Source organism: Notechis scutatus, chromosome 3, assembly GCF_049901735.1.
Source record: "Notechis scutatus isolate UNSWTSFEM ecotype Mainland chromosome 3, rNotScu1.2, whole genome shotgun sequence".
NCBI lineage: Eukaryota > Metazoa > Chordata > Lepidosauria > Squamata > Elapidae > Notechis > Notechis scutatus.
Genome location: NC_142011.1, coordinates 1810056 through 1834938, shown reverse-complemented (window position 1 = coordinate 1834938; position 24883 = coordinate 1810056). Strand labels below are relative to the sequence as shown.

The 24883-nt window shown below is 49.1% G+C and overlaps 1 protein-coding gene across 1 annotated transcript in view; it reads left to right on the top strand.

Annotated features, from left to right (window-relative positions):
- KIAA1755 (KIAA1755 ortholog) overlaps nt 1–16918 on the top strand; it is a 49535-nt gene extending 32617 nt beyond the window's left edge. Inside the window, exons 10-15 of the mRNA XM_087958972.1 lie at nt 192–290; nt 6194–6342; nt 7457–7595; nt 9089–9211; nt 12168–12359; nt 14580–16918. Coding sequence (XP_087815098.1) covers nt 192–290; nt 6194–6342; nt 7457–7595; nt 9089–9211; nt 12168–12359; nt 14580–15503 — 1626 coding nt within the window. The 3' untranslated portion in view covers nt 15504–16918. The remainder of the gene's footprint in view (nt 1–191; nt 291–6193; nt 6343–7456; nt 7596–9088; nt 9212–12167; nt 12360–14579) is intronic.
- The last annotated feature ends 7965 nt before the right edge of the window (nt 16919–24883 follow it).

Sequence of the window (24883 nt, the reverse complement as noted above, 5' to 3'; positions counted from 1 at the left end):
TCAGCAGGCAGGCAAGCAAGTCAGTTTCTCTTTCACTTTAGAGCTGAGCACAGAACAGAGACAAACAACGCCGGATTGCCTCTTTCAGTTTCAGCCCTAACTCAGCTCTCATTGGCTCTCATTATTCATGAATAATACCCTTGACACAACCTCCATTGTGACAAAATGTCTTTGTCCATCTCTCCTCCTAGAAAGCCCATCATTTTGTCGGTGGTCTCAAAAAGGCCTCCGAGTTGTTACGGACCACCACGCAGGAGCTGGAGAAGGAAGAGGGCCTGGAAACCTTGCAGGTACGGAGGTGGGGTCTTACTGGGGGGTTGGAGGTTGGAGGGCACGCATCGGCTGGGCTTCGTGGTCTGCACCTTTTCCTGGCGTTGAAGGGCTGAATTCGTCTCTGTGGGGTCCTTGGGGGCTCTCTGAGCTGGGTGGTTTTCTTGCAGGCGTTTCATGAACTAAATTAGGTAATCTCATCAGTGCTAGAAGGGAGGGAGGTTCAGGAGGAGGAGGAGGAGGAGGACTGTAAGGTCCTTGGTGCTCTCTGAGCCTGGTGGTTTTCTTGCACACGTTTCATGGCCCAACTAGGGAACATCATCAGGGCTAGAACGGAGGGAGGAGCAGGAGCAGGAGGAGGAGGATGCAGACGTTCATGGCCCCAGCAGCGTCATCAGGGCTGACGGACGGAGAGGAGGAGACTGTGAAGTTCGTGGTGCTCTCTGGAGCCTGGTTGTTTTCTTGCACACATTTCATGACCCAACTAGGCAACGTCATCAGTGCCAGGAGGGAGTGGGGTTTGCAGAGAGGGGGAGGAGGACAATGACTTTGGGGTCCTTGGTGCTCTCTGAACTTGGTGGTTTTCTTGCAGATGTTTCATGGCCCAACTAGGAAACATCATCAGTGCTAGAAGGAGGGAGGTTTGGAGAGAGGAGGAGGGGGAGGAGGACTGTAAGGCCCTTGGTGCTCTCTGAGCTTGGTCGTTTTGTTGCAGATGTTTCATGGCCCAACTAGGGAACATCATCAGTGCTAGAAGGAGGGAGGTTTGGAGAGAGGAGGAGGGGGAGGAGGACTGTAAGGTCCTTGGTGCTTTCTGAGCTTGGTCGTTTTGTTGCAGATGTTTCATGAGCCAACATTCAGCCCTGATGGTATTCCCTAGTTGGGACATGAAATGTCTGCAAGGAAATCACCCAGCTCAGACAGCACCAAGGACTTCACAATCCTCCTCCTCCTTTCCATAAACCCCTCTCCCCTCTAGCACTGATGCTGTTCCCTAGTTGGAGGGCCATGGGATGGACTGGTGGTGCAGGGGATATGGATCTTTGATTTCTCTTTTGGGAAGGAAAACCCAGAACTCTCCGATTCGGGTTTTCCCAGAATGTGCCAATAGGACAACTCTACAAAATGGGACTTTGAGAAATGCCTGTCCGGAGTTTATGGCTTTGGAGTTGGTGAGTTGGGACTGTTGTGGTTCGCCGGCAGCAGGTGTAGATGGCTGAGGTCTCGGAGAGCGAGGACTCAGGTGAGGGGCCTGCGTGTGACGCAGGGATGGGGCCAGGAACACCACGCGGTGGAATGCTGCCTTTGGAGATTGTGGGGGCTGGCAGCAGTGAGGAAGAGGCCCCCGAGGAGCCTGTGCCCAGCGCATGTGTGCGCAGGGCTACTTGAAGGAAAAAGCAGCTGCAGCAGCACGGGCGACTCGGGAGTAAGGCTTCAAGGTAATGGCCCCTCCCTGAGGAGATAAAAGCCAGCTGAGAAACCGGAGTCCTTTGCAGGAAGCAAAGACGTTTTTGCACTCAAGCCTTGTAAAAGCTTGTACTCTCTTGGTTGGTGTTTGGAGACTCTTTGTGTTTCAAATATTTCTTGGCAACTTTATCTGTTGTTCTTGGCAGCCTTGCACCACCTTGGCAAGGCTCTTTCTTATTTCTTACTTTGAAACAGCCTTTTAACCGGGAAGGAACAGAATTCGTAAAGAATCATTAAAAGATTTTGCTGTTACCTCCATTTTGTGTTTGTTTCCTTGGAACAGTTTGGGTCAGAACAGGAATGCTGACATTTGCGAGGTGGGTTGAGCTGTGTAACTGTTTCTCCAAGCTGAGGTTGACCATCTCTCCATGTCTTACCTGCAGGTGGAGACCGTGACTTCTCCGAAAGCTTTGACCCGCCACGTGGACAATAGCCAGCTGACCCAGGCCTTTGATGGTCACTTCCCCTACAACCACAGGGAATGGGTGCAGTTCTTCCAGGTATCCTCTTCTCCTGCCTTTTCTACATTTGGGGAGGTGTCTCAGGGGGGCAAACATTTCTCCTTGGGTTTTGACGACAAGAAGCGTCCATGTGAGGTAGTCCAAAAAAGTCAAGATGGCAGCTGGCATGGTGTGATTGAGATTCTACCTTGATATTGTTGTGGTCCGCCAGCGGAACTGGCCGCAAACTTGGACAGTGAGGAGGTTGGAGGGGAACCTGGGCCAGTCCTGGAGTCTGGGGGAGGTTCTGACGAGGGTTCTGCATCAGAGGCAGAGGTGAAGATAGGGCCGTCTGACAGTTATCAGCTGCCTTTGGAGTCGGAGATCTGTGGGGAAGAAGAACAGCTGGAGCCTGTTCCCAGTTTGTGCATGCACAGAGCTGCCAGGAGAAGGGAATAACTAAGGAATAAGGGTCGACTTGGGAGTAAAGGCTCAGGTGAATGGCCCCTCCCATAGGGAATAAAGAGGAGCGAAAGGGGAGTGGGGTTTGCAAGAGACAATTAGTTCAATTCATGAGGGTGAAGATCTGTTCCTGATTGCTGCTACAGCATGGCGTTTGGAAGCTTTTGGCCTGGCAACTCTCCCAGCCTGATCATTGTCTGTAGTTGTGAAATCTCATGGAGGACTGTTTGCTGGGACTTTGCTGAAGAGGAATTCCCTTGAACCTAAATAAAAGGGGTTTTATCGGGATAAGGAATCGGCTTCATGATCTTGGGAAGCCCAGGTCAGAGCAGGTACTAATTTTCAAGATGTGCCACACGGATTAAAATCAGGTGGAGTTTTCCTCTCACCGTCTTGGCTTTTTGGACCTGAAGACACCTCCTGTTCAATTGCCTTGTTTGATTTATCTCAAAGATTGTAGTCCTTTTTGTGGCTTTCAGCCTCAAAATTCCAGGCCTCCCCCACAGCCACCTTGTCCCATGGCTCAGACCTGGTAGGCGATCTCCTTGCCTTCAAACACAATTTAATTCTCTGTTGGTTTTTGTATCCTGCCTTTATTATTTTGACAAATAATTCAAGGGGGTAAACATATCCGACATATTTTCGTCCTTCTATTTTCCCCACAAAAACAACCTTGTGAAGCAGGTTGGGCAGAGAGAAAGGGACTGGTCCGAAGTCATCCAGTGTCCTGCATGTCTAAGGCAGGACTAGAACTCACTCTCTCCTGGTGATTGGGCCTAAAGTCACCCAGTGGGCTTTTCCTGGTGATTCCCAAAATCACCCAGCTTTTATGACTAAAGTGGGACTAGAACTCGCCGTCTCCTGGTGATCGGCCCAGTTATCCAGTTGGCTTCCATGCCTAAGGTGGGACTAGAACTCACATTATGCAGATGATTGGCCCAAAGAGCTGGTTTTCATGCCTAAAGCGGGACTAGAACTCACTGTCTCCTGCTGATTGGCCCAAAATCACCTGGCCAGCTTTCATGCCAAAGGTGGGACTAGAACTCACATTATGCAGATGATTGGCCCAAAGTCACCTAGTTGGTTTTCATGCCTAATGCAGGACTAGAACTCACGGTCTCCTGGTGATCAGCCCAAAGTCATCCAAGTGGTTTTCATGCCTAAGGCGGGGCTAGAACTCACTATGTCCCACTTTCTAGCCTACTGCCTTAACCACCAGGCCAAACCAACCTCCAATGCAGAATGCTCTGCTTGAAGGCTTTGGGTGAGGAAGAGCTTGTAGCAGATGGAAAAACCAGGTGTAGGTGGATGCAAGTCGTTGTGTCAGGAGGAGACATACAAGGAGTTGCTTGGAGATTGGCATCTCTGTGTAGAAGAGTCTGTGGCCCAGAGGCCTCCGGTCATCTTCCCATCTTTAATCGGGACCACGTAGTTGTATCATCCTGATTGTCCTCCGTAGCGACCCCTCGCTTTGTCCAGATGCCACCTGGCCACCAGCCAACCGATCTATAGGCCTGCATCCTGTTCATCCTTCCTTCCTTCCTTCCTTCCTTCCTTCCTTCCTTCCTTCCTTCCTTCCTTCCTTCCTTCCTTCCTTCCTTCCTTCCTTCCTTCCTGTTCAGAGTATCGCAATGTAAATTCAGCACCAGAAAAGTAAACACAGATGGCTGAGGCTTCATTTAACTTCTTTATAAACATATAAAGTAAATTTTACAATACCAGTTGTAGATTTCTTACAGCATGGAGCAAACTCAAACAGAAGCAGACATGTTACAGGTTCAGAGCGGAACAAGCAACCCAGGAGCTCAGAAACAGACATCGGTTCAGCAGGCAGGCAAGCAAGTCAGTTTCTCTTTCACTTTAGAGCTGAGCACAGAACAGAGACAAACAACGCCCGGATTGCCTCTTTCAGTTTCAGCCCTAACTCAGCTCTCATTGGCTCTCATTATTCATGAATAATACCCTTGACACAACCTCCATTGTGACAAAATGTCTTTGTCCATCTCTCCTCCTAGAAAGCCCATCATTTTGTCGGTGGTCTCAAAAAGGCCTCCGAGTTGTTACGGACCACCACGCAGGAGCTGGAGAAGGAAGAGGACCTGGAAACCTTGCAGGTACGGAGGTGGGGTCTTACTGGGGGGTTGGAGGTTGGAGGGCACGCATCGGCTGGGCTTCGTGGTCTGCACCTTTTCCTGGCGTTGAAGGGCTGAATTCGTCTCTGTGGGGTCCTTGGGGGCTCTCTGAGCTGGGTGGTTTTCTTGCAGACGTTTCATGAACTAAATTAGGTAATCTCATCAGTGCTAGAAGGGAAGGAGGTTCAGGAGGAGGAGGAGGAGGAGGACTGTAAGGGTGCTCTCTGAGCCTGGTGGTTTTCTTGCACACGTTTCATGGTCAACTGGCCCAACTAGGGAACATCATCAGGGCTACGAACGGAGGGAGGAGCAGGAGCAGGAGGAGGAGGATGACTGTGAAGTTCGTGGTGCTCTCTGAGCCTGGTTGTTTTCTTGCACACATTTCATGACCCAACTAGGCAACGTCATCAGTGCCAGGAGGGAGTGGGGTTTGCAGAGAGGAGGAGGAGGAGGAGGACGACGACTTTGGGGTCCTTGGTGCTCTCTGAACTTGGTGGTTTTCTTGCAGATGTTTCATGGCCCAACTAGGAAACATCATCAGTGCTAGAAGGAGAGATATGTGGAGAGGGAAGGAGGGAGGAGGAGGAGAGAGGGAGGAGGAGGAGGAGGAGGACTGTAAGAAGAATGCTGTGGAGTCCTTGGTGCTCTCTGAGCTTGGTGGAACTTTTGTTGCAGATGTTTCATGGCCCAACTAGGGAACATCATCAGTGCTAGAAGGAGGGGGGTTTGGAGAGAGGAGGAGGAGGGGGAGGAGGAGGAGGAGGACTGTAAGGCCCTTGGTGCTTTCTGAGCTTGGTCGTTTTGTTGCAGATGTTTCATGAGCCAACATTCAGCCCTGATGGTATTCCCTAGTTGGGACATGAAATGTCTGCAAGGAAATCACCCAGCTCAGACAGCACCAAGCACTTCACAGTTCTCCTCCTCCTCCTTTCCATAAACCCCTCTCCCCTCTAGCCCTGACGCTGTTCCCTAGTTGGGTCTTGAAACCTCTGCTAGAAACCCCCTCCCCAGGCCCAGAGAGCACCAAGGACCCCACAATTCACCCCTGAGCTACCAATGGTGAGGCGGTATGTGGGACCCGGGGGAGTGGAAAGCAGGCCCAAGGACGGCAGGGCAGAAAGTGGAGCCAGGGTGACCCCCCAGGAGACGGGGAAGGACCAGACAGACCCCATGGGAGTTGGGAAGGGAACGGTAGGTGGACCCGAGCTTGCCATAGACCTCGTCCCCCCCCTTAGGCACCCCATGCTCCACTTAAACGACTCGTGTGCTCACTTAAGGACTCCAACAGGGAGAGCAGGGATTGGGCTCATCGAGCGAGGCAACCCCGCGCGTGAATCGCTGAACGGCCAGCACAATTTAGGAGCGTCGTGGGCCTCAAAGACACTTGCATGAACTTGGCTAAGCGTTTGGCTTCTCCCGCAGGCGGTGGAGCGCCAAGTCAACCGGCACCAGCAGCTCATGCAGGACGTTCTGCGTGATGCCCAGCTGGTCAGCTTGCAGAGGGAAGGAGGGGCCACCCTGGCCAGGCTGCGGAAGGAGGCCACCCGGCTCGGCTTCACTCCTGATGTCCGGTAGGAAAGCCAAGTCCTCAGGGCAGTTCTCAAAAGGAGGAGGAGGAGGAGGAGGAAAGGAAGGAAGGAAGGAAGGAAGGAAGGAAGGAAGGAAGGAAGGAAGGAAGGAAGGAAGGAAGGAAGGAAGGAAGGAAGAGGAGGAGGGCTGTGAGGTCCTTGGTGCTCTCTCAGCTGGGTGGTTTCATTGCAGACCTTTCATGACCCAACTAGGGAACATCACCAGTGCTAGAAGGGAGGTGGGTTTAGCGGGGGGCGTAGGAGGAGGACTGTGGGGTCTTTGATGCTCTTGGAGTAACAGGGTTGGTTGTTTCCTTGCAGACATTTCATGACCCAACTAGGTAATATCAGTGCTGGAAGGGAGAAGAATTTGCAGGAAGGAAGAGGAGGAGGAGGAGGACTGTGGGGTCCTTGGTTCTCTCTGAGCTTGGTTGTTTTCTTGCAGATATTTCATGACCCAACTAGGGAACATCATCAGTGCTAGAAGGGAGGGAGTTTTTCCAAAGAGTGGAGGAGGAGGAGGAGGAGGAGGAGGAAGAGGGAGGAAGAGGAGATCCCATGCATGGCTCCTGGCCTTCTCCATTTCACTCAAGGGACCTTGAGTGGCAAATTTTGGTTCAATGGAGGCCATAAGTCAAGGACAACTCATACCAATCTTCTTCCTTAACTTGCCCACCAACAATCAATATCCCATTGTCCCCCTCTGTCACCCTGCACTCTCTCTCATTCTAGGCACTTTTAACTCACAAGGGGAAAGGATACTTGCAGTGTCCATGCCTTTCCTCCTTTCCCCCCCCCCGGGAAGAAAGAGGACATGGGGAACGGAAAGCTAGGAGAGCAATCGGGGCAAGTGAGCGACCGGGCGACCAGGTTGGGGGCGTGGCCAGCCAGGGGTCGCCACCTGTTCGGCGACCCATGCCAAATAACCACTACCGGTTCTCCCAAATAGGTGCAAACTGGTTGAATAGCACCTCTGGGGCATCCCCTCAAATATTGGAAGATGCTCTCCTGTGGCTCCCCTGGTCCTTCTGTTCCCTAGACCAGCCACGTTCAGTTCCTGCAACCGTTCGTCGCATGTTTCAGCCTCCAGTCCCCTCATCATGTGTGTGTTTGTTAGGCGCAGTTTTGAGAGCACCTTGGCAGTCTACAACCTGGTGGAGGAAGAAGTTCACACACTGGTGACCAAATCCAACGGTTGCCTGGAGCACTTGGAGTTCCTCAAGAAGATCCGGGAACTTGAGGAAGAATTTCACCAGGTAAGTGAAGGCTGCAACTAAACTGCGTCCAATGCTGGTTACATCCCATTGTGCTCATCCGTTCAGCCTTTCCATCCTTTCCTTGTTCATGTGGCGTCACTCAAAAAAGCCAACGCAATCCTAAGTTGTATTAACAGAGGGATACAGCCAAGATCAAGGGAGGGACTAATACCACTCTATAAAGCCTTAGTAAGGCCACACCTAGAGTCCTGCATCCAGTTTTGGTCACCACACTATAAAAAAAGATGTTGAGACTCTAGAGAAAGTACAGAGAAGAGCAACCAGGATGATGAGGGGACTGGAGGCTCAAACATATGAAGAATGGAATTGCAGCAACTGGGCCTGGCTAGTCTAGGGAAGAGAAGGACCAGGGGAGACAGGAGAGCAGCCTTCCAATATTTGAAGTCCGCCTCAAAGAAGAGGGAGTCAAGCTATTCTCCAAAGAGGGCAGGACAAGAAACAATGGATGGAAGCTAACCAAGGAGAGAAGCTAGAGTCCTGCATCCAGTTTTGGTCACCACACTATAAAAAAGAGATTTGAGACTCTAGAAAGAGTGCAGAGAAGAGCAACCAGGATGATGAGGGGACTGGAGACTAAAACATACGATGAACGGTTGCAGGAACTGGGCCTGGCTAGTCTGGTGAAGAGAAGGACCAGGGGAGACAGGAGGGTGTCTTCCAATATTTGAGGGGCTGCCCAGAGAGGAGGAAGGGGTCAATCTATACTCCAAGGCACCTGAAGGCCAGACAAGGAATAATGGATGGAAACTGAACAAGGAGAGATTCAACCTGGAAATAAGGAGAAACTTTCTGACAGGGAGAATAATCAGTGGAACGGCTTGCTTCAAGAAGTTCTGGGTACTCCCATCACTGTGAATGAATGAATGATCTGAAAGGGACCCCAGGGGTCTTCTAGTCCCGCCCCCTGCTCAAGCAAGAGAATCTATACTATTTCAGACAAGTGACTGTCCATTTTCTTCTTCAAAACCTCCAGTGATGGAGAGCCCACAGTTTCTGGTGGCAAGCTGTTCCACTGGTTAATTGTCCTTCCTGTTAGGAAATTCCTCCTTAATTCCAGGTTGCTTCTCTCCTTGATGAGTTTCCATCCATCGTTTCTTGTCCTGCCTTCTGGTGCTTTGGAGAATAGGCGGACCCCCCTCTTCTTTTTTGGGGCAGCCCCTCAGATACTAGAATTCAGCTGTCATGTCACCCCCTAGTTCTTCTTTTCTTTAGACTGGGCAAACCCAAATCCTGCAGCTGTTCTTTGTTTGCTTTCGCCTCCAGGCCTCTTGGTAGGACAAACAAAGCCCCAAATGACAAGAAGAAATCTAAGACTGGCCCAAGTGGGCTTCGCGTTCTCTAGAAACGGAGCATCAGGCGAAGTGACCTGGCTAAAACCGTTGTGTGCTTGGCTCAATTTCAAAGCAAGTCCTTGTCCAGAGAAAGAGGTTTTGTTTTTTTCTCTCTCTCTCTTCTGTTGCTTCTTCCTTCAGGTCACTTTGTGGATTGATGAAGAAGGAGAACCAGAGCTGAGCATGATGGGATTGGCGGAAGGCAGCCTAGAGAAAACGGAAGAGTCCTACAGGCGGTTTAAGGACTTTTTCAAAGAAGCCACGGTAAGTTAGGATGGAATCCAACATGCGTATTCTAACGTTTCCGTTGTTGTGACTGCCACCCTCCATAGGTGAGTTGTCAGGATTCTGGCAGTGACCCCCGTTTAATTCATGAGTCTCGAGCCAAACTTCCAAAACTTAAAAAGGATTTATTGGGAGTTAACATGTCCGGAACTGCCTGGGTTTAGCCGACTCTGAGACACATAATTCATTGTCACCCTTGACCCTGGTTTCCCCCTTCCCCCTGGGTGTATCATAATTCCTATCCTCCAATGGGACACCTCCCTAGCCCAGAGTCATCCATCATACACTCCAGTTAGAATTTTGTCTCGGCAGAAACTTCAGTCACCTAGTTCCTATCTTTGAAAACATTTCTGGAATGCACTTTCAGTTTGCAAGCTGCCATGTTGCTCCCCTCTCCCTTTCTCTTGGCCACTCTAAAAAGACCAGAGAAATATTTTATGAGTTGATGCCCCTCTTGCTTTACAAGGGAAATTCCAGTCCCCCGTTGTTGCTGTAAGTCAAGGACGACCTGGATCTAAGCTTCATTTTTTTTTTAACCGGGACTTTCTCGTTTCCGTTTTTATTTCCGTAACGAGTTCTTCTTTCGAAGCATTTCGCCCAAGGCTTTAATTTCCCTCTTTTCTTTGGTTAACATTGATAGCGTATTCTAAAAAAGTCACTTTTTAATTTGGGGAATATATATATTTTTTTCTCCCTGCTTTGAAGAAATGGTTTGTTCTGCAAAGTCTCTTCTCTCTTCCTCCAGGGCTTCAGTTCTCCTGCCCAGAATTAACCAGGCACTGACTCCGTTCCTTCCCTGATCTAAATTCTGTCTGACAGGGAGATTCGTTCCAAGTCAAATCTGCCTAACATGCCTGAAACTCTTGGATTTTTCCAATTTTTCAGCCTCTGTACAGGTAGTCCTCGACTTATGATTGCAATGGAGCCCAGAATTTTTGTTGCTAAGTGAGACATTTGAGAAATAGATGGATAGATAGATAGATAGATAGATAGATAGATAGATAGATAGATAGATAGATAGATAGATGATGGATGAATGGATAGATAGATAGATAGATAGATAGATAGATAGATAGATAGATAGATAGATAGATAGATAGATAGATAGATAGATAGATAATAGATAGATAGATAGATAATGGATGGATGGATGGATAAATGGATGATGGATAGATAGATAGATAGATAGATAGATGATGGATGGATGGATAGATGATGGATGAATGGATGGATAGATGATAGATAGATAGATAGATAGATAGATAGATAGATAGATAGATAGATAATGGATGGATAGATAGATAGATAATGGATGGATAGATGGATGATGGATAAATAGATAGATGATGGATGGATGGATAGATGATGGATGAATGGATAGATAGATAGATAGATAGATAGATAGATAGATAGATAGATAGATAGATAGATAGAGGATGGATAGATAGATAGATAGGTAGATGATAGATGATAGATAGATAGATAGATAGATAGATAGATAGATAGATGAGAGCAGGGATAGATAATGATGGATAGATAGATAGATAGATAGATAGATAGATGATGGATGGATGGATGGATAGATAGATAGATAGATAAATAATGGATGGATGGATGGATAAATGGATGATGGATAGATAGATAGATAGATGATGGATGGATGGATAGATGATGGATGAATGGATGGATAGATGATAGATAGAGATAGATAGATAGATAGATAGATAGATAGATAGATAGATAGATAGATAATGGATGGATAGATAGATAGATAATGGATGGATAGATGGATGATGGATAAATAGATAGATGATGGATAGATAGATAGATAGATAGATAGATAGATAGATAGATAGATAGATAGATAGATAGATAGATAGATAGATAGATGGTAGAGATAGATAGATTTTCTGTCAGGCTTCTTAATTCGGGAGAGTCTGGTTGAACATTGAACCAAAGGTCAATAGCTCAGCATTGTTTCTCCATGAGTTCTGGGAATATCTCTAGCATCACTCAGGATCAATACTCCCCCTGCAAGGATCTGCTGGAGTCCTCTGGATATGGGCATTTCATTCATGGATCACAGATCTTTTTGGTCGCTGGGTATAATAAAACAGAATGGGAAGGGAGCTTGGAGGTCTTCTAGACCAACTACCAGCTCAACCACGATACCTTTGTTTATATAGATAAATTAACAAGAGTTGGAAAGGACCTTGTAGGTCATCTAGTCCAACCCTCTGCCTAAGCAGGAGACCCTGTACCATTTCTGACTGAGGGGAGTCCAGTCTCTCCTTGAAAGCCTCCAGGGATGAAGCTCCCACAACTTCTGAAGGCAACTTCTGTTCCATCGGTTGATGGTTCTCCCTGTCAGAAAGTTTTTCCTTATTTCCACGTTGAATTTCTCCTTGTTCAGTTTCCATCCATTCTTCCTTGTCTGGCCTTCAGGGGCTTTGGAGAATAGCTGGACCCCTTCTTCCTCTCTGTGGCAGCCCCTCAAATATTGGAAGATGCTCTCCTGTCTCCCCTGGTCCTTCACTAGACCAGCCATGCCCAGTTCCTGCAAGTGTTCTTCATATGTTTTAGCCTCCAGGCCAATAATCATCCTCGTTGCTCTTCTCTGCAATCTTTCCAGAGTCTCAACCTCTTTTTTATAGTGTGGTGACCAAAACTGGATGCAGGACTCTAGCTTGTCTCCTTGATTAGCTTCCATCCATTGTTTCTTGTCCTGCCCTCTTTGGAGAATAGCTTGATCCCCTCTTCTCTGGGGCAGTCCCTCAAATATTGGAAGGCTGCTATCATGCCACCCCTGGTCCTTCTCTTCATTAAATTGGACATACCCAATTCCTGCAACCGTTCTTCATGTGTTTTAGCCTCCAGTCCCCTAATCATCTTTGTTGTAGATGGCTAACCATGAGTTGCCTTCTTTCTCCCACAGGTTCACTACAACCAGGGCCTCTCCTTATCCAAGGAAGCTGCCAAGATCCATGGGTTCAAGTTTCCTGAGATGGCCACTTTTGAGGCAGCCAAGGGAGCTTTCCAAGCTAAGCTGACCATGTTCTACATGGACATGGAGATGAAAGAAGCAGAGTTGGAGACTTTCCTGGACCTCTACAGATTCTGTGACAAGGTGAGATCAGAAAATGCCTTCATAAAGTAGAAGAACAGTCAAAAATGGTGTCAGGGTTCTGGCCCTCATGAAATCATGAGCCTCGAGTTCAAGCATCACAAGAATCCCAAAGATTTATTAGGAGCAACATGCTGGCATTAACCTAAATGAAGTCAACTCTGGCATCCTTAATTTACAGACACCTGTGACCCTGTTTCCTCTCTCCCCCTTGGGTGTGTCATAAATCAGATTCTCCAATGAAGGATTTTCTTTTCTTTTTTTAAAATTTATTTATTCAATGTTTCAAGAATTTAAAAAAGAGAAACAAGTTCTCACATTTTACAGCGGCATCATAGCAGTGTACATGTCCTTTAATAACAGTTGAGTGCATTTACCGTAGGTATATGTGTTGCTAATTTATTAATTCCTTACTTATTATATTATTAAAGTACATTATTTATTTATCTACACTACTTTACATATATGGTATTCAGCTTTGTTCGGGTATTTTCCCACATCATTATTTATTTTTTTATACATTATTATACTTTACATATATATATACATACACATGTCATATATCCTATTCTTCTTTGCAGTTTCTTTAGTCATTTTCACAAAATATTTTTACTCCTTTTTTTTAAATCATTTATACCATATATTCCATATCGTAAAATATTCTTCTTCTTCCCTGTTTTTTAATAACACGGTTAGTCTAATCATTTCTTCCAATGAAGGATTTTCCTGGGCAGAAGATCCGGTAGCCTAGCTACAATCTTTGTAAGATAAGCGTGGAATGTACTTCTGGTTTTAATCTGCCTTACTGCTCCTTCAGATCCCCCCCCCACATTATTTATGGCAACTCCAAAACTGGCCTAAGAATGTTTTACAAATTGACAAATGATTGTGTACAGCTAAAGGAACTAGATATGTCTAGCCTAACAACGAGAAGGCTCAGGGGAGCCATGATAGCTTCTTCTAGCACTTGAAGGGCTGCCACAGAGAAGAGGGAGTCAATCTATTTTCCAAAGCACCTGAAGGCAGGAAAGAAACAATGGATGGGAACTAATCCAGGAGAAAAGCAACCTGAAATTAAAAAGGAATTTCATGACGGTGAGGACAAATAATCCGTGGAATGGCTTATCTTCAGAAGTTGTTCTGACCCAACCCTGTTACCAGCAAGAAAATATCAAACAAACGCAGAGACTCAAACCTTCACAGCTTTAATCTACAAATAAACTTCCTTGCAGATAAAAGATGGCTTGCAGCCAATTAGTCCAACCAGAAAAGCCTTGACAGAATTCTTCAGATAATCCAGAGTCTCTACACACAATGCTGGGTCCTTAGAGTGTTTTTGCTTTCGGCAAAGGCAAAAACCTTTTGAAACCAGGCTTATATTCCCTGGAGGGAGGGGCCATTACGTTGCATCCTTACTCCCGAGTCGCCTGTGCTGCTCCAGCTGTTCTCTTCTATGAATCATCCTGTGCTCCTGCACACTTGGCACAGGCTCCTCGGGAACCTCCTCATCGCTGCTGCCAGCCCGCACCATCCCTGAAGGCAGCAATCCACTCCCTGATGGTGCCGGCCCCTCATCCGAGTCCTCGCTCTCCTCAGCCATCCACACCTGCTGCCGGCTAACCACAACAGAAGTTGGTGGTGGGGTCCCAAGGGTACATTTTTTTAAAAGGCAACTGGACTTTTTGGATTTTCTTTGAAGACATTTTGCTTCTCATCCAAGAAGTTTCTTCAGCTGCCTCTTGAAAAAGTCCAGTTGCCTCTTGAAAAAAGCACTTTTGGGACAACTATGACCTGTATGACTAAAATATCTACGTCGACATCCAACGCTGGAGACTTTTAAGAAGAGATTGGGCAACCATTTGTGTGAAACAGCATGGGGTCTCCTACTTGAGCGGGGGGTTGGACTAGAAGACCTCTGAGGTTCTTTCCAACCCTTTCCTCTCCTCCCTCCCCTCCCCTCCCCTCCCCTATTCATGGCAGGCTAGGTAATTCTGGGAGTTCCAGTCCAAAAAAATCCTCAAAATTGGACCCAACACTATTCTGGACAAATGGCTTTCCAATCTCTCCTTGAAAACCTTCCCCCACAAATTCTGAAGGCAACCCATTCCACTGATTAATATTAACTGTCAATAAAAATACTGTTATTGTCGACATAGTGTGGAAACCAAAAGGGGAGGCCTTTGATGGAGTAAGTAACAGATGTTGACCTCTTGTCTTTTCAAGGTCACGGCGTTTCACCTGGACTGCAAGCAACATCTGGCCCAGTGGCAGGCCAGGGAGAAGGACCCCAACACCGTGGAGGTCCAAAAGGACACCGAAGATGCTCTCCGGCGAATGTCCGAGGACTTTTCAGAGGAGAAGTTCCAGCAGATGAAGCTCCAAGCCTCCAGCCTGCACAGCGAAAAAGGTTGCTTGATCTGGAGCGATGCCTTGGAACGAAGCCAAGAAGCCAAGCGGATCCTGGAGGACCTTCTGGTCAGCCTCAAGGAGGCCAAGGGAATCACGGCAGGAGACTATGGGGAGAAGAGAAGCCCTTCCGCTCCTAACTCATCTTCGTCAATCCCAGTCGATGTCCTCACCATTGATGAGACGTTGGAGGCCACCAACAACCTGGAGCCATTCTCCAAAGAAACCACGGACAGAATTGATTCCTCTCCGAAGAAGCCCTCAGATATGGAGGTAAGAGGCCACAAGGAAGCTTCTCCAGGTACCATCTTGGAATTGGCTGGGCTTGACCACCAGGATCTGGGAGAGGAGCCCTCCGGAAGACCTCCGAGGGCCTCCTGGGATTCTTCTCCCTTGCGTCGTTCTTCTGCCTCTTCTCCCAAAGCCGAGCCAATGCCAGGAACCGGGGACACTCTACCACCCCTAGGCCACTCCTGTGCCCCTCTACTGGCGAGAGGCCCACCACGGCCTCAGAAGCGAGAGAGAGCCCAGTACTTCCAGCTCTCCAGACACGGGAGTTTTTCATCAGAAGACGCCGATTCTCAAAACTCCTCCGAAGACGCCGTGGACTCCAGCAGCACGTGGTCCATGGAACTGCAGGGTCTCCGAGGCGGTGGGGCTCAGGAAAAAGGACTGGGGATCCTCTACTTGGAGAACCACAGTCCAAGCAGCGGTTCAGGTCCGGTGAAACCAGAGACTTGAGGTGCTGGAGTTCTGGAGTTTCTCTAGGTCTTCTTCTAGCTGACCGATCTGGTGCTGAAAACATTCCTTGGTAGTTCGGGAGCTCCAGTATCCCAGCGGGATTTTCGCCCAAAGCCCAATTCTGCTCCTTCACTCTTGACAGGGCAAGCCACTGGTGTATATAAAGAGAGCAAACCCCACTCCCATCTAGCACTGATGGTGTTACCTTGGCAGGTAATGAAACGTCTGCAAGAAAACAACCAACCTTAGAGAGCACCGAGGACCACACAGTCCCTCCTCCCCTTCCTTCCTTCCTTCCTTCCTTCCTTCCTTCCTTCCTTCCTTCCTTCCTTCCTTCCTTCCTTCCTTCCTTCCTTCTTTCCCCTCTGTAAACCTAACTCCCTTCTAGCACTGATGATGTTCCCTAGTTGAGTCATGAAACATCAGCAAAGAAACAACCCAGCTCAGAGAGCACCAAGGACCCCACAGTCGTCCTCCTTCTCTTTCTTCTCCTTCCCTTTTTTCCTTCCTGCTCCATAGACATGATTGAATGGATGACCTCCTCCTCCTCCTTTCTTCTCCCCCTTCTCCTCCTCCTCCTCTTCTTCACCCTCCTCCTCTTTTTTCCTCCTTCTCCTCTTCCTCCTCCTCCTTCTTCATCAGCTCCTTCTCTTCTTCTCCTTCTTCTTCACCACCACCACCTCCTCCTCTCCTTTTCCTCCTTCTCCCTCACCTCCTCCTCCTCCTCTTCTTCTCCTTCTCCTTCTCTTTCTTCTCCTTCACCACCACCACCTCCTCCTCTTCTTCTCCTTCTCCTTCTCCTTCACCACCTCCTCCTCCTCCTCCTCTTCTTCTCCTTCTTCTCCTTCACCACCACCTCCTCCTTCTCTCCTTATGCTCCTTCTCCTTCACCACCTCCTCCTCCTCCTGAGGATGGATTACCGTTTATTCGTGCAGACTTGGATCCAAAGTTTCTTAACATTTTTATAAAAAAACAAACAGCTTTATTGGTTTTGCTTCTCATCCAAGAAGCTCCTTCGATTCTTGAGAAGCGAAACATCTTCAAAGGAAAACAAAGGAAGTCCAGTTGACCTTTGAAAAAGCACCTCTGGGACAACCGTGACCTGCATGACGGAGAATCTCCATCGACAATTTTCCCGAGGGGTTTAAAATAAAGTCCTGAATGGCCCCTACAGAAATATGGCTAGAATTGGAGGGAAAACAAAATGCACAACTCTGAAAGGTCTTAAGGTCACGTTCAGACTGGCCTACCTCGCAGGGGTGAAGCATAGAAACAAGTGGGAGGATCCTACCCATCTGGTAACCTTTGCACTCCTTGGAGAAACCCAGAATTAAATGCAAGGGGGAGGTTTTTTTGGGGGGGGTGGGGAGATGTGGAAATTGCTATGAAAAAAGAACACGTGTTTATAATCTCATTCATTTTATGTTGTGTTTTTTTTTAACCAAAAAAGAAGCAAAAAGTACTTCTTGGTTCACACAGATGTGTTTGCACTTATTCTTGTTGTGTTTGGCAGTGTTTCTGTGTCTGTGCTGTGGGTTCTTAAGCCTTGTGGGTGTGCTTCTGGTTCGCAGAGCTCCGTTCTCAGGTCTGGAATGGGGAATTGACTGAAGGTAGAATAAGAAAAGAACGCAGAGGTCTTCTAGTCCACCCCCTGCTCAGGCAGGAAACTCTACATCAGGGGTCCTCGACATGGAACCACCCCCTCTCCCTCCACCCCACCGCTGGTCCACAAAGCCAGAAAGGTTGGGGAACTTTGCTGTATACAATTCCAGACAAATGGCTGTCCAGTCACTTCCCAGAAACCTCCAGTGATGAAGCCCCAAACAAGTGGAGAAACACTGCTTGGAACATAGAATGAACTTCCCTCCCTCCCTCCCTCCCTCCCTCCCACCTTCCTTCCTCCCTCTCTCCCTTCTTCCCTTCTTCCTTCCTCCCTCCTTCTCTCCTCCCTTCCTTCCTCCCTCCCTCCCCTCTGCCTCCCCTCCCTCCTTCCTCCCTACCCTCTCCCTCCCTCCCTTCTTCCTTCCTCCCTCCTTCTCTCCTCCCTTCCTTCCTCCCTCCCTCCCTCTGTCTCCCTCCCTCCTTCCTCCCTACCCTCTCCCTCCCTCCCTTCTTCCTTCCTTCCTACCCTCTCCCTCCCTCCCTTCTTCCTTCCCTCCTCACTCCCTCCATCCATCCTTCCTTCCTCCCTCCTTCCTTCCTCCCTACCCCACCCTCCCTTCCTCCTTCCTTCCCCTCCCTCCCTCCCCTTCCTTTCCTCCTTCCTTCCTCCCTCCCTCTCCCTCTGCCTCCCTTCTTCCTTCCTTCCTCCTTCCTTCCTACCCTCTCCCTCGCTCCCTTCTTCCTTCCTCCTTCCTTCCCTCTCCCTCCCTTCTTCCTTCTTCCTTCCCTCCTCACTCCCTCCATCCATCCTTCCTTCCCTCCCCCTCCCTCCTTCCTTCCCCCTCCCTCCTTCCTTCCTCCCTACCCCACCCTCCCTTCCTCCTTCCTTCCCTCCTCCCCCTCCCTCCCCTTCCTTTCCTCCTTCCTTCCTCCCTCCCTCCCCTCTGCCTCCCTTCTTCCTTCCTTCCTCCTTCCTTCCTACCCTCTCCTCGCTCCCTTCTTCCTTCCTCCTTCCTTCCCTCTCCCTCCCTTCTTCCTTCTTCCTTCCCTCCCTCCCTCCCTCCCTCCCTCCTTCCCCTCCCTCCCTTCCCTCCTTCCCTCCCTCCTTCCTTCCTCCTCCCTCCCCCTCCCTCCCTTCTTCCTTCATTTCCTTCCTTCCTCCTTCCCTCCTCCCCCTCCCTCCTTCCTTCCCTCCTCCTTCCCCTCCCTTCCTTCCCTCCCTCCCTCCCTCCCTCCTTCCTTCCTTTCCTCCTCCTTCCCCTCCCTCCTCCCTCCCTCCCCTTCCTTCCCTCCTTCCTTCCTTCCTCACCCCTCCACTCTGCCTCCCTCCCTCCTTCCACCCTCCCCTCCGTCCCTCCTTCCCTCCCTGCTTCCTTCCTCCCTCCCTCCCCCCTCCCTCCCTTCCATCCCCCATCCATCCAAGAGCCGTGGTGGCACAGCAGTGGTTAGAGTGCAGGACTGCAGGCTCCTTCTGCTCCCTGCAATTTGGCAGTTCGTATCTCACCAGGCTTCATTCAGCTGACTCAGCCTTCTGCCTTTTCCAGGTCAGCAAAATGAGGACCCAGATTGTTGGGGGCAAGAGAGGGTTGGGAAGCCCTGCGAAGCGGCCTATAAGTCCAAGTGGTCTCCTTTTCTCCCTAACCCCCTCTCCCCTCATGTCTTCCTCCTCTAGGCCTCTTCTTTCCTTCTCCTTAGAACATAGAAGAATAGAGTGAGAAGGGACCTCGGAGGTCTTCTAGTCCAACCCCCTGCTCAAGCAGGAGACCCTAGACCATTTCAGACAGGTGGCTCTCCAATCTCTTCTTTCAAAGACAAGCTGTTCCAACCAACCCATGGAACAGAAGTTGCCTCCAGAAGTTGAGGGAGCTTCATCCCTGGAGGTTTTTAAAGAAGAGACTGGACTGGAAGTCTCCTGCTTGGGTGGGAGGGGTTGGACTAGAAGACCTCCAAGGTCCCTTTTAACTCTATTATCCATGTAGATGGTCTACATGGTTCCTTCCTATTCTACTTCTATTCTATTCTATTCTATTCTACCCTATTCTCTTCTCTTCTATATTATATTATATTATATTCTATGCTCTATTCTACTCTATTCTATTTATTCCATTCCATTCCATTCCATTCTCTATTCTATTCTATTCTATTCTATTCTATTCTATTCTATTCTATTCTATTCTATTCTATTCTATATTCTATTCTATGCTCTATTCTACTCTATTCTATTCTACTTATTCCATTCCACTCCATTCCATTCTCCTATTCTATTCTATTCTATTCTATTCTATTCTATTCTATTCTATTCTATTCTATTCTATTCTATTCTATTCTATTCTATTCTATTCCATTCCATTCCATATTTTCTATTCTATTCTACTCTACTCTACTCTACTCTACTCTCTATTCTATTCTATTTTCTACTCTTTCCTTCCCTTCCATTTCTATTCCTTGTTCTGTTCCTTTCTGTTCTATTCCTATTCTACTCTAATGTCTATTGTATTCTATTTTCTACTCTTCTCTTTTCTTCCCTTCCCTTCCCTTCCATTCCAGGTAGGCCAAGCATTGGAGACCTCAGCCTAAGAGAAGTGGCTTGCCGAGACTTCGCCGTTCCTCTCCCCAACGTCTACTCAAGAGAGACGTGGGCCGCCACCTCCTCCTCCTCCATCCGTGCCGTATCTCCCTTCTGCAGCCAGCCAGATCTGTCTCCATCTCCGTGGTTTGGGCAGATAATGGGAACCTTGATGGATGCTAATGGCCGTCTCTTTGTTTCGGTGATGGATGAGCGAAATTAATTATGCTGGCCTTTGAATGGAGACTTCAAGGACAGGATGGCAAAGATGGGGAAGACAATGGATGAAAGGGCCTCCTTCCAAACTTCCCTTACAAAAGAGAGCCGGATTGAGGTTTTGGGGAGGGGGCCTTTGTTTCTCCAGGCCCCCACCACCTCTGGAAGTGCTTTTGTGAGTGATGGGCCATCACGGCATCAAAGCAACTTTATACCCACCAGCCTAGTCAGGTTTTCTTAAAATTAATTCTCCGGGGAATCATTCATTCTCGCCCAACTGTTTACTTCGTAGTTACTATTCACAGAGTCAAATAGTCCTTATGGCTCCTGTTCAGTCCGACTGTCCCGGAAGTGCTGTAGGTTCTTGGGCTTTTTGTCAGCCGGGTGGAAAATTAGGGGCAGCTTTTTTTGTCCCATCGTGGTTTGGGTCCTTGGGGAAGGGGAGGGAAAATGAGGAGAGAGAAGGCCAACGCTTCGGTGGTTCGAGTGGGAAAAGAGTGGGGGGGGGGGTGTCGGAAGAATTATCCTTCTGGGTTCAGTTCCAAGTGGGGAGAAAGACACTGGAAACACGGGAGACGGCTTGGAAGGATGGTTTCATCAGGGATGGGATTCAGCCGGTTTGGACTGGTTCGGGCGAACTGGAAGTTAAATTTACATCTGGTTCACAGGACCGGTAGTTGTACCGACTGGCTGGCCCTGTCCCTCCCGCCCCGGCCCTCCCAGGAGTCTACGTGGCCCATTTTGGATGCAGGTAATTGCAGGGTCCCTCCTGGAAGTTCCAGAAACAGGCCTGTTTTTGGCTTTCAGAGGGCCTCTAGAGCCCGGGGGAAGCCGTTTTCACCCTCTCAGAAGCCCAAGGGAAGCCTCCGGACTCTGGGGAAGGCGAAAAATGCCCTCCCTGAAAGTTCTGGTAGGCCACGCCCACCCAGCAACCAGGCAGAGAACCGGTTATTGGGGTTTTTGAATCCCACCCCTGGGTTTAATGGTGAAACAGAACCACCAAGGCCATGTGATTCTGGGTAGAAGACCACATGAAGTGGAGAGAGAGAGTTATATTTAGACCTTGGGCTTTGAACTGGAGCTTCCTGTTCCTGTGGCAAGGGCATGTTATCCTATTAGTTGCAGTCAGACTCCCATGGGGCTATGCAGTCATAGCAGAGGTGGTCTATGTCCCAGGCTTGGTGGAACCTTGCTGGCAGTGGTGGTATTCAGCTGGTTCTCACCGGTTCAGGTGAACCGGTAGCAAGGATTGGGCGCGGGTTGCTGAACCGGTAGTAACTTCTGGCTGGCCGGGCCCCCAACCCAGACGCCCTGTTGCGGCTAGCTCGCTTTTCCCATCTGCCCGATGCTCGCTCACCCCACCCGCTCAATGCTCGCCCGCCCAGCCACTCCTTAAGGTATTTTTTTTTAACCTTCCGACAATCAGCTGTTCATATGTACAGCTGTGCCGGGATCCCTGAGGCCCAGGAAGGCCCCAAAATGGAGCGTGGAGGGGGTGCTGTGTGCCCCTCCCTATGCTCCACTTTTTTTGTCCTTCCTGAGCCCCAGGGGAGACTTCTGGGAGCAAAGATGCCCCCCCGGGAGGCTCCCCTGGGGCCAGAAAGGCCCCCCAAAAATGGGGTTGGGGGATAGGGGGGATGCTGCAAAAAAAAGTGCCATGCCCACCCAATCACATGGCCACGCCCACCTAGCCACACCCACAGAACTGGTCGTAAAAACGTTTGAATCCCACCACTGCTTGCTGGGTGATGCAACGAAGGGTCATTCCTATTGTGGCTGAATGGCTTGACCCTGAAGGATAATCCCATCATCCTGGAGCTGAGGTCTTTCATCTTGTAGATAAATATTTGTTTGGGGGCAGGGAGCTAGGGCTGAGTTTCTGTTTGCTTAAAAAAAAAAGATTATTTCTCTTTTAGGGGAAATATTCTGCCTTCTTAATATTTCCTAGAATATTTCACTCTTCTAGGAGAGGGGTGGGTGCTAACTTTCTACAGGAGAAAACGTGTCAATGGAGCGGTCTCTGAGCTGGGGTGTTTTCCTGCAGGTGTTTTATGATGATAGCTCAGATGATGTTGCCTAGCTGGGTCATGAAATACCTGCAAGAAAAAAAAAGAACCAGGTCAGAGAGCATCAAGGACTCCACAGTCCTCCTCCTCCTCCTCTCCACAAACCCCACTCCCTTCTAGCATTGAAAACGTTGCCTAGTTGGGTCATGAAATGTCTGCAAGAAAACTACCCAGTTCAGAGAGCACCAAGGACCCCACTGCTGTCTTTCTCCTTCCTTTCTCTTCCTCCTCCTCCTCCTCCTCATCAGGGCTAGAAGGGAGTGGGGTGAAGAGGAGCAGAAGGAGAGAGAGGAGGAGGAATAATTGAGAAACGGGACGAGGAGGAGGGGGAAGGAAGGAAGGAAGGAAGGAAGGAAGGAAGGAAGGAAGGAAGGAAGGAAGGAAGGAAGGAAGGAAGGAAGGAAGGAAGGAGAAGAACTATGGGGTCCTGGATGTTCTCTAAGCTTGGCTGTTTCCTTACAGATGTTTCATGACCCAACTAGGGAACTTTGGCAGTGCTAGAAGGGAGGGGGTGAAGAAGAGCAGAAGGAGGAAGGAAAGGAGGAGGAAGAAGAAGATGAGGAGGGAGGGGAGGAGAAAAGGAGGAGGAATAATTGAGAAATAGGACAAGGAGGAGGGAAGAAAGGGAGGGAGGGAGGGGGAGGGAGAGGAGAATTTGGGGTCCTTGATGCTCTGTGAACTTGGTTGTTTTCTTGCAGACATTTTATGACCTAAAGTAGGTAACATCATCAGTGCTGCAACAAGAAAACATCAAGCTCAGAGAGCATCAAGTTCTCCTCCTCCTCCTCCTCCCTCCAAACCCTTCTAGCACTGATAATGATCCCTAGTTGGGTAATGAAATATCTGAAAAAAAAACAACAACAACCAAGCTCTGAGACCCCCAAGGACTCCACAGTTCAACCCTGACCTACAAAAACTATCTTCTCTTACACCCAGCCTTCCCCAAATGGGTACACCCCACCCCCCAGATCACTCCCAGAATCCTGGGTGCAAGCTCAGGTTACACTGTTGGGGCAAACGTGAATTTCTTTCAGAATATAATATCCTGGTTGAAGCTTCTTCTCTAAGTTTAATCAAAACTTTAGGGTCTTAGAGAGAAAGGAAGGGAAGGGAAGGGAAGGGAAGGAAAGGAAGGAAGGAAGGAAGGAAGGAAGGAAGGAAAGGGAAAGGAAGGAAGGAAGGAAGGAAGGAAGGAAGGAAGGAAGGAAGGAAGGAAGGAAGGAAGGAAGGAAGGAAGGAAGGAAGGAAGGATTTATGGATCACTTAGTAGCTGTGTTTACACGACCAATTTAACCTGAGTTGCACATTTTCTGGGTTGCTAGAAAACATTGAAACATAAACCAAAGAGCCTGGAGCTCCAGAACGAGTAAAGATACTCCCCAGATTAACTCTGATCCATTCTAACCAAGTTTACTCTGCTCTATCCTTGGGATGGTTGCGAATGCAAGCGGTGAAACAGGGCAGAGATAACTCAAGGAGACGTGTCTGTGTGTGTGTAAAAGAGCTGGTGTTTCTCTCTCTCACACACACATGCAAAGACATGCTTGCAGGAAAACCTCCTTTTTCCCCAGCTGAGCTGAGCTTGGTGAAAGAGCCTCAACCTTTTAAAAAGGGGAACCACCTTTGCAAGCCCAGCCAGCAACCGTTTCCTGCCAGGCAGGGGAGAAGCTCTCTGGGACTTCCTGTTTCTGCTAGCTAGCCTGTTAGCCCCGACCCTCCTCTGCGTCTCCTGGACTCCCCTCCTGCTCCCAAAAAGGAGGGTCAAAGAAGCCCTTGATAAGGCACGAACTTCCTTCCCTTTTCCTCACGTCAGCTGGGAAGCGTGTTTTGCAATCCCCTCTTGCAGGAAAGGGGAAGCTTTGGGTCATCCTTTGTGCAGCTTTCTCTGTCTCCGGAGCCCGGCCTCTCTCCAAAAAGAAGAGGAGAAGTGTGGGAAGGGACCCTTGAGGTGTTCTAGTCCAGAGGTTGCCAACCTTTTGGACCTCAGGGACCACCAAACTCATCGTTTTAAATCCCGCAGACCAGAGACCCTGGGAAAATCCCCCAAAAAGTCTGCGGGAAAATTCCCTACCTTGTTTTCCTACCGATCGATCGTTCTTTATTTGGGATCGCAGGATACCAGCTCCAGCTCTGTTCTCAGGAGGGGAGAGAGGAGAGAGACTTTTGGCTTCATGCAAGGAAAGCAGCAGAAGCCGCAGAAGTCTTTCTTTCTCTCCCCCAAACTCCGCCAGAAAGCGAGTCTTTGCCGACGCAGCCTCTTGGAGCGGGAGGCCTTGCAGGGTCCCAAAGACTCATTTCTGGCGGAGTTTGGGGGAGAGAAAGAAAGACTTCTGCTGCTTTCCTTGCGTGCAGCCAAGAGCAGAAGAAGGAAGAAGCGGAAAGAAGCAGCCTGGTGGCCAGGCCAGGCGCATGGGGCGAGTGGGGCAAGTTCCCCCCTCCACCCTTTCCCCCCTCCTCTCACTCCCTCGTGCTGTGCGCAATGCAAGCGACACAAGCCTTGTGTTCCCACAGGCCATGTGGGCAGCGCAGCCTTGTGTTCCTGTGCAGCCTGGATTAATTGCTTTGAGAGTGACATTTCTCTGCGGACCACTGAAATTTTCACCACTGGTCTAGTCCAACCCCCTGGCCAAGCAGGAGACCCCTAGCTCAGGGGTCAGCAACCTTAAACACTCAAAAAAGCCACAAAGATTCTAACGGGAATCCCCTTGTTCAATTCTGGAGCTGTCCAGTTCCCCCACCATAGAGTCTCCTCCTAGCACGGCGTCCTTTTTCCTCTGCTGGCTGGAAGTCCAGTCCTCCCACCATAGAGTCTCCTCCATGCACGGCGTCCTTTTTCCTCTGCTGACTGGAAGTCCAGTCCTCCCACCATAGAGTCTCCTCCTAGCACGGCGTCCTTTTTCCTCTGCTGACTGGAAGTCCAGTCCTCCCA